We start from the raw sequence: 15,399 nt of genomic DNA, 5'->3' as shown, positions 1-15,399 counted from the left end.
TAGGGAACACTTACAAATAACAATAAGGTAGAGAGGTGCTGGAAGCTGTGATCAGATCTCCAAATACCACACATAGAGAGCAAGAGAGACCTTTCCTATCCCTACAAGAGACCATGTCCGGACACAGAAGCCACACCCTAAGGCTGGTGTTCCCACAATACACACACACACACACACACACACACAAAACAGTACATACTTTCACATTCAAACTATCTGTCAGCTGAGTGCTCACATATGATTCACAAGCACAAGAGAAAAACACTAACTGGGAATGACATGGCTTTTTTTTTTAAACCTCAAAGCCCACCCCTTGAGTCCGTCCCAAACAATTCTACCAACTGTGGAACAAGCATTCAAATATATGAGCCTATGGGTGCCATTCTCTTCAAACCACTACATTCCACTCCCTGACCCCCATAGGCGTGTAGCCAAATCATAATATAAAATGAACTCAGTCCATCTTCAAAAATCTCTACAGTCACTGAGTGGTGGTGGCGCACACCTTTAATCCCAGCAATCTGGGAGGCAGAGGCAGGCAGACCTCTGGAGTTCAAGACCAGCTTGGTCTACAGAGCGAGTGCCAAAACAGGCTCCAAAGCTACAAAGAGAAACCCTGTCTCAAAACAAAAGAAAGGGAGGGAGGGAGAGAGGGAGGGAGGGAGGGAGGGAGGGAGGGAGGGAGGGAGGGAGGGAGGGAAGGAAGGAAGGAAGGAAGGAAGGAAGGAAGAAAGAAAGAAAGAAAGAAAGAAAGAAAGAAAGAAAGAAAGAAAGAAAGAAAGAAAGAAAGATCTCTATATATAGCCTTTCAGTTTCAAGATTGTTTAAAAGTCCAAATTCTCTTTTGAGACACAAGGCAATCTCTTAATTATAACCGCCTGTAAAATCAAAAGCAAATTACACACTTCCAATATACAACGGCACAAACTACACATCATCATCCCAAAAGGGAAGAAAAGGGAACATAGTGAGGAAATACTGGATCAAAAACCAGCAGAGCAAACCCCACCCCTGTAACTCCATGCCGCTCTACCTGCCCAGCTTTGCCCAACATGCTTCTCTGTCTTAAGCTGACTGCACTCCCTGCTTGCACTTCTTGTCTATCCCACAGCGCTGGCATCTCTACCACCCTAGGATCGCCAACACAACCCAGGCTTCACTGTCACAGTTTCACGCAGCAGCCTGTCAGGCCTCCAGACAGGGGCTCCCCTGCCACACGCCTGGCCTCAGCAGCTTTTCTTAACCATTGAGGAAGACTCCACAGCCCCTGTACTCCTGTATCTCTCCTAACTCTAAAACCAGAACCACCATGCGGCAAGTTCTGCTGCCTGCTTGGGATGGTACCTGGCCCCTCCTCCTTTGTTGTTGCTCTTTAGGAACAGGTAATCCCTTAGGTCTTTCCTTTCCACAGGCTGTAGGTTCTGCTGGGTGGGAGTCGCTCTGGGCACCACTCCCTTTATTTCCATGTCTCCTTATCTCTTCCAGCATAAACCAAATTCCCATTCTTTCTTTCTCCTCAAATTGTACATTTTGTATGTCTTTTTTGCCTTACTTATTCATTTTCATTGTAGATCTGCGTAAGAGTGGTCACTAATAGCCACATGTTAATATTAGTCTGCCTTAAAATCTACCAATGAAATTTGTACAAAACCCTTCAACCTAGCCTCAGGCAAACTGTTCAGATAAAGGCAAAATACAGCCACAGTCTTTGTCAAAATATCCAAAGAATGGCCTCTAGACCAGTTGCTAATATTGCTCCCCTCTGAAACTTCTTGAGCAGGGCCTCACAGTCCACACTTCTCTCAGCACTACTGTTCTTCAAACCCCACTTACAGGCTTATAGCGTTCAACCGCTTCCCTAGAACAAAGTGACAGAGCTGCACACATTTCCCCAAAAACTAGCATGGTCATGTCTATTACAGCAATATGACATTTCCTAGTACCACTTTGTATCATGACTACACAATCACCAAGACAACTTACAAAAGAAAGCATTTAATTTGGGAGTTCTGGATCCACAGGATTAGAGTCTTTGACCATCGTGACAGCAAATATAGCAACCGGCAGGTAGGCATCTTATGTAACAGAACAAATTTTACTTACATAAACTTCTCAGAGCACCCCGTCCTCTTGTATACCTGAAAGCTCTTTTATCTTACTTTTAGCCAATCTGAGGCAGCAGCCATAGTCAATTCACTCTGTGTGTCTTTGAGACTCTCTTCCTTCCCCTCCCTCCCCACTCTCTGAGAGAGACAGTGCATGTGAGGGTACTGTATAAGTGTGTGTGTGTATGTGTGTGTGCGTGCGTGTTTTGGACACTGAAGCAGGGCCTTATCCTAAGCCTTACACCTCTGGTTCCAAAAGCTTTCTTGCACAAAAGTGACCTGTCCTGATAAGTGACCTCACTGTCACCAGGTATTAGTCAGAGATGTTCAAGTAATCAATGAGTCCTCAGGGAACTGTAAGCTCACTTACCAGGTTATCATCATATCATCAGCAACCTCAAAATAGCAATGTTCTCTCATTCTCCAAACTTCTGCGACATCTCAGACTTACTCTTAGCCCTCACACATTACTCAAGCTCTGTCGCTACGTAACTGGTAAGCCTCTTCTGCCTTCTTCTCACCCAGCTGCCCTCCCCACTCCAGCCTCCCCAGAAGGGAAAATAACCAAAAACATCACTTTAAAGGGAGGAAATTAATTCCAGCAATCAGGAGACAAAGGCAGGTAAATCTGGAAATTAGAAGCCAGCCTGGTCTACATAGTGAGTTTCAGGACAGCCAGAGCTAAATAGGGAGATCTTCTCTTCAGAAAGGAAAAAAAAAGGATAAAATTAAATATTGAGAAATAGTGACAAGAGACTTCTACAAAGAGAAAGCTGGGCATAATTACATCCTTGCTACAAACTTGTCTGTTACTGATAACTAAGAAACATGAACTCGCACCCATCACTTCTGCAAAATTAACACCTGAAGGATGGCCCACGCCATAGTGACAGATATAGCACTACTAAAGTTAGAATGCTGACCACATATATTTATTTTCCCTCTTACTCAATGCATCTCCTCCTCATGAATCATACATTCAAAACCGACAGATCTATTTCCATTTCTTAAAAGAGGACAAACACTTAAAGAAAATCAAGTGAAGTTTCTTCTGCATATGCACCATCAGAAACTGACGGTCTATATTCCTAGGAATAGCACACCCTGGGAAATGCTGAAATCAAGAAGACTGCTGACCTCACAGAATATACTTTAAATGCTTCTCAATCTATCAACAAGAAAATACAAATGAGCAGTCAAATACATGACCTGTCCTGAGTTACACTCACATCAACTCATCTTAAAGCAGTTAAGAGTGACTAAAATCCACAGAACTAGATGTTAGGAATTACCATAGGCCATAAGCAAAAGGAAACATACTTAACACAACTCTCGACTATAATGTCATCAACAGAAGAAGACACATACAGGTCTTAAAATAATTTTCAAAAGGAGAAAAATTCAGTGATTTGTGGACTTATTAATTATTGCTCTTCAAACACACTACCAATAAATTTTCAATTTGCACACAGATATCAAAATATTTGGCTGGCTCTCCTGGCACTTCAGTTACATTTAGAAAAGACTATGATTCTGAAGCAAAAAGAATACATAAATAAAAATTGAAAACCAGGGCTTGGAGAGATGGCTCAGAGGTTAAGAGCACTGACTGCCCTTCCAGAGGTCCTACATTCAATTCCCAGCAACCACATGGTCCACAACCATCTGTAATGAGATCTGGTACCCTCTGCTGACCTGCAGGCATACATGAATACATAATAAAAAAAAAAAACCTTTTTTAATCCCGTAATTCTGATTATAAAATTTAACATTAAAAATTGTTTTGGTTATATACCATCTTTCCATGCCCAGCAACAGAGAGATACACAAGTAACAGGAGAAAGTAGTATTTGCTATCCAATGAACTAGGTTTTCCCATAGGATCAAAAGTCTCTAAATGACTAAAAGCATGGAATGTGAACACCATTCAACTGTATACTTAAGAACAGCTTAAGAATTAGGCATAAGGGCATATGTCTATCATCCCTGCTTTTCCAAAAGCTAAGGCAGGAGGATCAGCTGAGCTCATGAATTCAAGACAAACCTAGGCAATAGAGTGAAAACCTTATGAACCTCTTCTCAAAAGAAACAACAGGTATAGTTACACAGCCCAAAGAAAAAAAAAGAGATCAATGAAAAACATGTAAATAACCAAAGTATTCCTAATTAAAAAATAAATGATATTCAAGGACATAGACTAATAATGCCCTAGTATTCTATTTTCAAATAATAGTTCAGAATTTTGTCTATTGTTTGTTTGTTTGTTTGTTTGTTTGTTTGTTTTGACCAGGCATGTTGCCATCTACCTATAATTCTAGTTCCTGGGATGCTGAGGCAGAAGGATTATGGGTTCAATGCTACAAAATGAGTATGAGGCCTGCCTGGACCATATATGAAACCTGCCTCAGGCAGAGAAAGAGAGAGAGAGAGAGACAGGGGAGGGGGAGAGAGAGATTCAACATAAGGATGCCACATTATATAAAGAAATAGTAGTTAATTAACCAAAGGTCCCATCTTAGGATCTGAAAGGGCCATACTACTGTGTTAACAAAAGGTAAATGCTAAAGTCTAGTATTGTACAATGTTGAAAACTGCTTTATTAATTTGGAGAACATTCATTCAGGGCTGCCATTGCCACAGAGGCTGCAGCACTGATTTGCAAACAGCACAAGCTTCTAATTCATATACACAAAACAGCAGCAGGAAAAGAAAACAGAACCCGGTTTGAAATAGGACAGCTTACAGGCTACAACGTTCTCCTCAGAAGAAACATGCCCAATCCCTAGCTACTGAGGACACAGATCTTTCCGGGGTACCCTTGACCACAGTGTTCTTACACGTTCAGTTTATCTTCGATGTGAGGCTGTCCTTACTTTAATCCCCACCCACTTCCTAAGCAATTTCTACAGTCAAAGGAAAACTTACCTCTGCAAAATGTGTTGCTGTGCTATTGTCTATCCGGCTGCCAGCACCACCTAAAAAACTAAAGAGAAACAGCAATGGTGGTGATTCTTTTCCCAGGAATAAGCTCCTTCCCAGAGCTAAATATAGAACGGAAAATGAGAACAAAGCTCAATAAGGAAAAGTAACTCAGCCCTACAGGACACCTGCCAAAGACGCTGTGTCTGTGAGAATATCTTAAATAAAACAGTAAACAGATAGGCAAAAGAAAATTGTCATACAACAAAACCAAGTGGTTTTCAAATGAATTAAAGCTATATCAAATGGAAATTTAGGGGAAAAGGCCATCCAACAGAAAGAAAATGTTCACAGCCAGTAACAATTCAAAGTTAGCCTAGCAAGGGAAGAAAAGTATCCTCAGAGAGTCTAAGAAAACAAAATGTTTCACTATGAAACCATTCAACCAGATATATGATTAAGACTGCTGAGAGTAGTATCCTCTGGAATTATTAAATATGTAATTTAAAGGGCCTGGTATAGATTAGTAGATTAGAAGAGTTTCGTATCAATTTCTTCTTTGAGTCAGGTAGTAGTAGCACATGCCTTTAATCTCAGCACTCAGGAAGGAGAAGCAGGTGGATCTCTGTTAGTTTGAGGCCAGCCTGGTCTACAGAGCAAGTTCCAGGACAGCCAGAGATGTCAAAAAGAAAGAAAGAAAGGAAAGAAAGGAAAGAAAGGAAAGAAAGGAAAGAAGGAAAGAAGGAAAGAAAGAAAGAAAGAAAGAAAGAAAGAAAGAAAGAAAGAAAGAAAGAAAGAAAGAAAGAAAGTCAACAACAAAAAAGAATTTCTTCTTTGAATAGGTTATCCTATTCTTAGATTATCCTACCCACCCTTCAAGGCTACACCCTCCATTAACCAGTTCTGAACTCAGCAACCAAATATGACTCCTCCACATCCTCTGTACTCTGACTCTGGTTCTAAGTTCTGTTATGTTATAAATAGCTAGAATTTGCCTCAACAATTTCTGCCCTTCCCTCCTCATAAATATAAACTGAAAGGTCAAAAACTGTGCTTTATTATGAATACCTCATATATATGAATTTATTATTTGTCAGGTGTTACATAATAAAAGCATTCCTCACCTCTGAAAACCCTGTGATGGCATATACCTATAACTCCAAAACAAAAGTTGTTCAATTAATAGCGCATGTCTAAGTGACAAAATACCTCTTTTCAAGGACCCAAAAGAATAGGAAGAAATTAAATCCCACTACCCATGAAATTTGCAGAGAAGAAACTGGCTAAACCTTTTGAGAAAGGAGGCTAGACTGAATCACAAAAACTGCTAGATAGCTCTTCACGTAATAAATACAAGCATCCATCCTAATAATAAAACCTTTGAACTACTACAAACTACGTTCATTTTCAGGATTACAATATCAGTCCAGGCATTGTGCTGAGCTCACTAGGAAAACAAACACACCCTAGTTAGTCTAAAACCAAAAGCAAATATTTTCCTTTCTGTACTCATTCTCAAGCCTTACTCTGACGAGAAACCATTTGATACTGTGTTTCTATCAGAAGTTAAAAATGTTTTTTAAAAAATCATTTCGATTGTGCAACAAGGTACTGGTAACATCTAATACTAAATAAGTAATTGAACCACCAGATTCCATAGTGCATGACTGCATAGATATTTTATTGTCCAAACGTAATAGGCTTCCAAGATTCATCCTTTCCTGAGTGGTGGGGTGGAGGGTGGGAGTGGGAGGTGTGTGATTTCTCTATGAGACACGGCCTTACTACATATTTCAAACTGGTCCTGAACTTACTATATAACCCAGACTAGTCTCAAACTCATGATCCTGTCTGCCTTAGCCTGCCAAGTGCTGGGATTACAAGTGTGTTCCACCATGCCTGGCTTCTTTCTTGTCTTTACTTCCTGATTTCAGAAATTCAATTGTTATCTTGTAGAGCTCTACTCCCCTGAAACTCTTTCAACATTTCTTTTCTTTAAAATTCTTCTGCACCTTAAGAACAAAAGAACTAAGAGAAGGGATGATAAAACTACAATATTCTAATAAAATTTACAAACCTTAGGAGAATGCACAAGCTGTGCTCTAGTATGTTAGAGGCAGACGGGGCTCATGGCTTATATTTACATGCAGATTTCCTCGTAGGGATTTGTTTTCTGATACTAGGGTTGAACCTAGGGCCTCACACAGGGGAGGCAAACACTCCTACCACTGAGCTCTATTTCCCTTTTTACTTTTTCTTTAGAGACCAGGTCTAAGTTGCCCAGGCTGGCCTGGGAACTCTATAGCCCAGGAAAGCCTTATGGTCCTATGCTCCTCCTGCCTCTGCCTCCTGAGTGACTAGAATTTCTGGCTTACAGCATCAGGCTCAGCTCATTTTTATCATCTACTACTAATCCCTGCAACTGCTAAGTACAAAGTCAGCACATACTTATAAATTTTATAGAAGAGAATAATAATTCATCGCCTGAAAGACTCCAAGTCTAAGAATAAAATTCTTCCCTCATTAAAAGTACTGATTTTGCCGGGTGGTGGTGGTGCACATTTTTAATCCCAGCACTTGGGAGGCAGAGGCAGGTGAATCTATGGGAGTTCGAGGCCAGCCTGGTCTATAGAGCAAGTTCCAGGGAAGGCTTCAAAAAGTTGCAGAGAAACCCTGTCTTGAAAAAAACCAAAGGGGGGGGGGGACTTCATTCAAAATCCAAAAGATTGACATTTGAATAGTTGCCAGTCTTTGACCTATACAGGCACAAATAGAAGAACTGAGTGAAAATAGAATCAATAGAATTCATAGTCCCCAAGTATCCAGCTTGCAGTTGGTCATTATACTCAGGTATAACTGTACTTTGTATAAAAGTTTTCTATGTCTAAAGAAATCTGAATTACTATTTTAAAACTTAGGGGAACATCCATAACTTACTCCCCTACAACCAGTAAACTCTTTATTCAACACATGCAGAGCATAAATGCCTTAAATATATATTTGGTGCAATTATAATAACACAAATAGTAAAAATCCAAAGTTAACATGCCATCCACACGCTGCTAATTTTGCTGTCATGCTAATCTCACAGGCATAGAGCTGGCACTGTTATTTAAAACCAAACATTCAAGTGTTTGTACCAGACTAGATCCCATGCTACACACTGCCCCAGAAGCTCCAAGTCATTTACATAGAGAATCATCAACCATTAGTGCAGTAAAACTAACAGTACATACTTTAAAATGTGCAGGTTTTTTTCTGGTTGTGGAAGAGACCTTCAACTTTAGATTCTGCCAACAGCAATGTAAAGGAATTATGAACTGGCATAAACCTCCAAAGCCACTCCAAGATTAAGAGACTTCAGATTACAAATTCTTTTTAAGCAGTTGGTATTTCATCAATTGGTCAAATGCTAGAATTAAGTTATTACATGGTTTATTCATAAAAATCAAGAAATATATTATCACTTAGAGAAAATATTTCCCTTTTAATCAATATTATACCTTTACCAAAGCCAAGAGAACAAGCCCATATATTAATATTTCAGCAGCAAGATGGCAAAGCTTGACAACACTAATCTTCATCTGAATAAGGACGCGTGGCCCAGTTTCCCTGGTTAAAATATACTGTTTGTCTCATTAGAGTTCTTATGAGAAGTCACTCCACAGCCCACCAACTATGTGTGACAGTAATTTAACTTCAGGCAACAAAGTAGTCATTAAAAATTAATTAGTAATCCAAGAGGACTTCCAAAGAAATGAAGGAAAACTTAGTGGATTTATTTTGATATGACTAGAGGTTTCCTAGGTGTGACACAATCAAGGAGTCATGGGTAAAATCATATCATCACATTGCTTTCCAGATTCTCTTTGCTCGTGTCTAGTTGTATGTGCACATGCACACTCACGGGCTCTACTCCAGCAGAGGGTAAGCTACAAAAGGAATTCCTTCCCATCCACTTAGTCAATACTAGGAGAAAACAGTTTTGATACTAGAATGTTTGGTTTACTCATAAGCTTATACAATACCTGGAATCATCTGTCACTTCCTCAATAAAGCCTGATTCACATCTGGGACATATATATTCCTACAAAAGAAAAGAATAAATAAATAAAAGCTTTTCATTTCATTAGGAACCTAAGCATGTAGCTTTTAGAATATCATGAAGTACAGAAGCTGATGATCAGGCTGGCAAGATGACTCAGAGGGCAGAGGAACTTTGCTGCCAAGCCTGATGATCTAAGTTTGACCCACAGGTCCCACACAGCAGTAAGAACAGACTTCCTACAACTTGTCCTCCGCCTCCATACTTGTGCCATTTCATGCACACACCTACGCACACAATAAACAAACAAAATGTTATAAAAACGTTAAACATTTTTAGATGTATTTACTTATTTTATGTCTATGGGTATTTTACTTGCATGTGTGTTTGCGCACCAAGTGCATGTCTGGTGCCCATGGAGGTCAGAAGAGGACAGGGGATCCCCTGGTACTGAAGTTATGATGATTGTGAACCATGTGGATGTTAGTAACTGAACCCAGGCCCCTGCAAGAGCAATGTGTGCTATTAATAGCTCAGCCACCATCTCTCCAACCCCATTTTAAAAAACAAACAAGCCGGGCGGTGGTGGCGCACGCCTTTAATCCCAGCACTCGGGAGGCAGAGGCAGGCGGATCTCTGTGAGTTTGAGGCCAGCCTGGTCTACAAGAGCTAGTTCCAGGACAGGCTCCAAAGCTACAGAGAAACCTTGTCTTGAAAAACCAAAAAATAAATAAATAAATAAATAAATAAATAAATAAATAAATAAATAAAAAACAAACAACCATTTAAAGTTGGCTCTGAAATGTATGTATTTGCTAATTTCCAGGCTGTTTGTTTTCTAATATACTCTGGAAATAAAGGATTTCATAAGATATTTACAAAATGGTTTCACAGCTACCTAAGTCTCATTGAGAGAATAAAGGAGAGTGTTAAAATTTTGTTTCTTTGGTTGTTCTATTTCATTTTTAATTTGGGATGTGGTTTGGGTTTACTTTTCTTAAAAGAAAAATGTTTTTTGGTTTGTTGTTTAAGAGGGATAATGGCAAAAGTTCTGGTTAGTTGTATGACAACTTGACAAGCTAGAGTCATCAGAGAGGAGGCTCAACAGAAAATGTCTCTACGGGATTAGGCTGTGGGAAAGCCTATGGAGGCATTTTCTTAATTAGTGATTGATAGAGAGAGTTTGGCTATTGTGGGTGGTGCCACCCCTGGGCTGGTTGGTGTTCCTGGGTTCTATAAGAAAGCAGTCTGACTTCAAACTCTATTACAGAGCTACAGTAATGAAAACAGCTTGGTATTGGCATAAAAACAGAGACGTTGACCAATGGAATCGAATCGAAGACCTGGATATTAACCCACAAACCTATGAACACCTGATTTTCGACAAAGGAGCTAAAAGTATACAATGGAAGAAAGAAAGCATCTTCAACAAATGGTGCTGGCATAACTGGATGTCAACCTGTAGAAGAATGAAAATAGATCCATATCTATCACCATGCACAAAACTCAAGTCCAAATGGATTAAAGACCTCAATATCAATCTGAACACACTGAACCTGATAGAAGAGAAAGTGGAAAGTAGATTGCAACACATGGGTACAGGAGATCGCTTCCTACGTATAACCCCAGGAGCACAGACAATAAGAGCAACACTGAATAAATGGGACCTCCTGAAACTGAGAAGCTTCTGTAAAGCAAAGGGCATTGTCATTAAGATAAAAGAGCATCCTACTGAATGGGAGAAGATCTTCACCAACTCCGCATCAGACAAAGGTCTGATCTCCAGAATATATAAAGAACTCAAGAAACTGGACATGAAAATTCTAATTAACCCAATTAAAAAATGGGGTACTGAACTGAAAAGAGAATTCTCATCAGACAAAGTTCAAATGGCCAAAAGACACTTAAGGTCATGTTCAACCTCCTTAGCAATCAGGGAAATGCAAATCAAAACAACTTTGAGATGCTATCTTACACCTGTCAGAATGGCTAAAATCAAAAACACCAATGATAGCCTATGCTGGAGAGGATGTGGAGTAACGGGAATACTCATCCATTGCTGTTGGGAATGCAAACTTGTGCAACCACTTTGGAAATCAGTGTGGCAGTTTCTCAGGAAATTGGGAATCAATCTACCTCAGGTTCCAGCAATATCACTCTTGGGATTATACCCAAGAGATGCCCAATCATAATCATACTACAAAAGCATTTGTTCAATTATGTTTATAGCAGCATTATTTGTAATAGCCGGAACCTGGAAACAACCTAGTTGCCCCTCAATGGATTTTTTTTTTTTTTTTTTTTTTGGTTTTTTCGAGACAGGGTTTCTCTGTGGTTTTGGAGCCTGTCCTGGAACTAGCTCTTGTAGACCAGGCTGGTCTCGAACTCACAGAGATCCGCCTGCCTCTGCCTCCCAAGTGCTGGGATTAAAGGCCCCTCAATGGAAGAATGGATGAAGAAAGTGTGGAATATATACACATTAGAGTACTACTCAATGGTAAAAAATAATAACATCTTGAATTTTGCATGCAAATGAATGGAAATAGAAAACACTATCCTGAGTGAGATAACCCAGACCCAAAAAGATGAATATGGTATGTACTCACTCATTAGTGGACTCTAGCCATAAACAAGGACATTAAGTCTATAGTTCACAAGCCTAGAGAAGCCAAATAACAAGGTGAACCCAAAGAAAAACATGTACAGATCCTCCTGGAAATTGGAAGCAAACAAGATCGCGGGGCAAAAGTTGGGAGCATGGGGGTGGGGTATGGGTGGGGGTAGGGATGGGGGAAGGGGAGAAGGGGGAGAGAAGGAAGAAAGGAAATACTGGAGAGAGCTTGGGGGAGTGAGAGGGTGGAGATGGAGGAAGGGCGGATATAGGAGCAGGGAAGAAGATATCTACATTAAGGGAGCCATTTTAGGGTTGGCAAGAGACTTGGCTCTAGAGGGGATCCCAGGTGTCCACGGGGATGTCCCCAGCTAGGTCCTTGGGCAGCAGAGGAGAGGGTGCCTGAACTGGCCTTGCCCCACTATCACACTGATGATTATCTCAAATATCACCATAGAATCTTCCTCCAGCAACAGATGAAGATAGAGACAGAGACCATCATCAGAGCAATGAACTGAGCTCCCAAGGTCCAGCTGAAGAGCAGGAGAGAGAAGATGAGCAAGGAAGTCTGGACCGCGAGGGGTTGGTCCACCCACTGAGACAGTGTGCCTGTTCTAATGGAAGCTCACCAAATCCAGCTGGACCGGGACTGAACGAGCAAATGATCAAACCGGACTCTCTGAATGTGACTGACAATTGGGGCTGACTGAGAAGCCATTGATAAAGGCACTGGGACTTGTTTCTACTGCACGTACTGGCTTTTTGGGACCCTAGTCTATTTGGGTGCAAAGCTTCCTAGGCCTGGATGGGGGGGGGGGAGAGGCTTGGACTTCCCACAGGGCAGGGTACCCTGCCCTCTCTTAAGGAGGGAGGAGGAGGGAGGAGGGGGAGTGGGAGAGTGGGAGGGGATTGGGAGGAGGGGAGGAAGTGTAAACTTTTGAATGGAAAAAAAATTTGAAAGAAAGAAAGAAAGAAAGAAAGAAAGAAAGAAAGAAAGAAAGAAAGAAAGAAAGAAAGCAGTCTGAGCAAGCCATGAAGAGCAACCCAGGAAGCAGCACCCCTCCATGGCCTCTGCATCAACTCTTGCCTCCAGGTTCCTGCCCTGCTTGAGTTCCAGTCCTGATTTCCTTTGGCAATGAACAGTGATGTGGAACCATTAGCACAATAAACCCTTTCTTCCCCAAGTAGACTGGTCATGTTTCATCACAGCAATAGTAACCCTAAGACAGTTAATTATTTCTTTAACTAGAAAAAATTAATCATCTAATTTTTCCTTCAAAGCCGATAAAAAACAGCAGCTCCAATGGTTATATCAAGATAGAAAAAAAAAAGAAAAGGATCAGGTGGTGGTGGTGCATGCCTTTAATCCCAGCACTTAGGAGGCAGAGACAATCGAATCTCTGTGAGTTTGAGTCCAGCCTCGTTTACAAAGCGAGTTCCAGGACAGCCAGAGCTGTTACACAGAGACACACTATCTTGAAAAGCAAAACAAAACAAAGTACTAGTATTGATAAATATAAAAACAACTATTTTGTACTATGTATATCTAAGAGATAAACTGAATCACAGTATAAATCAATGTGTAGCCTAGTAAATTAAATGAGACTTTAAACATTTCTAATATTTTGGTTTGTGTGTTTGTTTTGAGACAGAGTCTCACTGTGCAGCCCTGGCTGTCCTGGAACTGCCCATGAAGACCATGCTGGCCTCAAATTCACAGAGTTCCTCATTTTTCAGTGTTTCAAGTGCTAGGATTAAACACATGAGCCACATTTCCCAGATTTTCTAATCTATATTCTGATTAGCAATGGTTCCAAGTAAAATGTTACATCATCGCGGGGCGGTGGTGGCGCAGGCCTTTAATCCCAGCACTTGGGAGGCAGAGGCAGGCGGATCTCTGTGAGTTCGAGACCAGCCTGGTCTACAAGAGCTAGTTCCAGGACAGGCTCCAAAACCACAGAGAAACCCTGTCTCGAAAAACCAAAAAAAAAAAAAAAAAAAAAAAAAAGTTACATCATCAGCTCTTTTAAGGAATAAAAATTCAAATAATTAAAGGCAGTAAGATGGCTATGCGGGTAAAGGCACTTGCAATGTGTCTTGGTTTTCTATTGCTCTGACAAAACACCATGACTTATAAAAGAAAGGGTTTAATTGTGTTGATGGTTTCATCGGGTTAGAGTCTAGGATGATGGAACAAAGGCATGGCAACAGGCAAAGCTGAGAGATCACATCTTGATCCACAAACAGAAGACAGAAAATACTAACTCAAAATGTCTTTTGAAACTTCAAAGACGCCAGCAGTGACCTGCTCCCTCCAACAAAGTCACATCTCCCAGTCAACTAGAGACCAAGTATTCAAACATGTGAGTCTACGGGAACCATTCTCATCCAAACCACAACACCACACAAGCAAGGCAACCCTCAATGCCATTCCAGAAACCCACATGAAAGTGAAGGGGAGAGTCAAACCCACAAAGGAGCTCTGACCTCCACACATATGTCCCAACACAATAATAGTAAATATATGTTTCTTAAAGGAATTTAAATAACTGAAACAGCACCACTGATTAGTTTCTGCATCCTTCAATAATAAATCTGTCTTTAAATAATAGCAAAGTGTGGGACTAAGAAAAAATACACCTTTGAGACTACTTTACCACAGTTTTCCAGTGTGCTTTGTCTATTCAAACAGACCTGAGAAAGACATTTTCAACTAATTTCTTGTTCCAACTACTTCCTGAACACTAAAGTTGGTTATCTGCTATTGATATAATTATTACTATCTCTAACAAAAATAGTAACTCAAATATCCAAATGTTTTCCTAAAAGTAATTGAGCTATTCCTCACATCGAGATTAATTAGAGGAGAAGCCAATCAAATCAAGAAACAGTAATATTTTGTAAAATAAATACCTTAAATAAGCACTAGAAAAAGAAACAAATTTTAGATTTTGCCTAGAGGACCCAGAGAAGGTATTTCTAAGACAGAATTCTAAGATATTAATCTGTTCAATGATGAAGGAAATGATGTATGTAGGACTGTGGTGACAGGGGGCCAGGCAAGGTGGCGCACCTTTAATCTCAGCACCAGGGAGGCAGAAGCAGGAGGGTCTCTGTGAGTTTGAAGCCACCCTAGTCTATACAGCAAGTTCCAGCTGGAGCTACAAGAGACTCAGTTCCCCCTCCCCCCAAAAAAGTAATGAAAGCAGCAAGTTTGGAGGTTAGGAAGAACAAGAATGAAGGTGGACAGGTCACACAGGGACTAGATATGGAAAACTTCAGATGACCATGAACTTCATCCTGTGGATCAGCAGGATCCTCCATTAGCCATACTGAGAACAAGACACATTCATAACAGGCATACTGTGAGCTATTGTAAAAAGTAAAATTAATTAAAGGTCATGTAAATCCTGCATCTCTTCTGCTCTTTTAAATTACACCCTCCCAGGGACAATGATTCCACTCCTTTCTCCCTCTTAAAAAACATTTTATATGAATATAAATGTTAATTTTAGATAAATTGGGTATGGTGGAGCACACCTTTAATCCCAGCACTTGGACAGCAGAGGCAGGCAGATCTCTGAGTTAGAGGCCACCCTGGTGTATAGAGTGATTCCAGAACAGCCAGGGTTACCCAAAGAAACCCAGAAACCCTGTCTTGGAAACCCCCCAAAAAAGAGCAAGAGAATTCAACCCACTGCCTGCAGACTCTCCCTCCA

The 15,399-nt window shown here is 40.5% G+C and overlaps 1 protein-coding gene across 1 annotated transcript in view; it reads right to left on the bottom strand.

Moving 5' to 3' along the window:
• The window catches only part of Rnf115 (ring finger protein 115), a 65,192-nt gene that overhangs the window by 22,239 nt on the left and 27,554 nt on the right, over nucleotides 1–15,399 (bottom strand). Inside the window, exons 2-3 of the mRNA XM_057793749.1 lie at nucleotides 9,053–9,111; nucleotides 5,031–5,088 (exon numbers count right to left, since the gene is read on the bottom strand). Coding sequence (XP_057649732.1) covers nucleotides 5,031–5,088; nucleotides 9,053–9,111 — 117 coding nt within the window. The remainder of the gene's footprint in view (nucleotides 1–5,030; nucleotides 5,089–9,052; nucleotides 9,112–15,399) is intronic.

This window comes from Chionomys nivalis, chromosome 18, assembly GCF_950005125.1.
Source record: "Chionomys nivalis chromosome 18, mChiNiv1.1, whole genome shotgun sequence".
Taxonomy (NCBI): domain Eukaryota; kingdom Metazoa; phylum Chordata; class Mammalia; order Rodentia; family Cricetidae; genus Chionomys; species Chionomys nivalis.
This window is presented reverse-complemented; position numbering and strand designations above follow the sequence as displayed.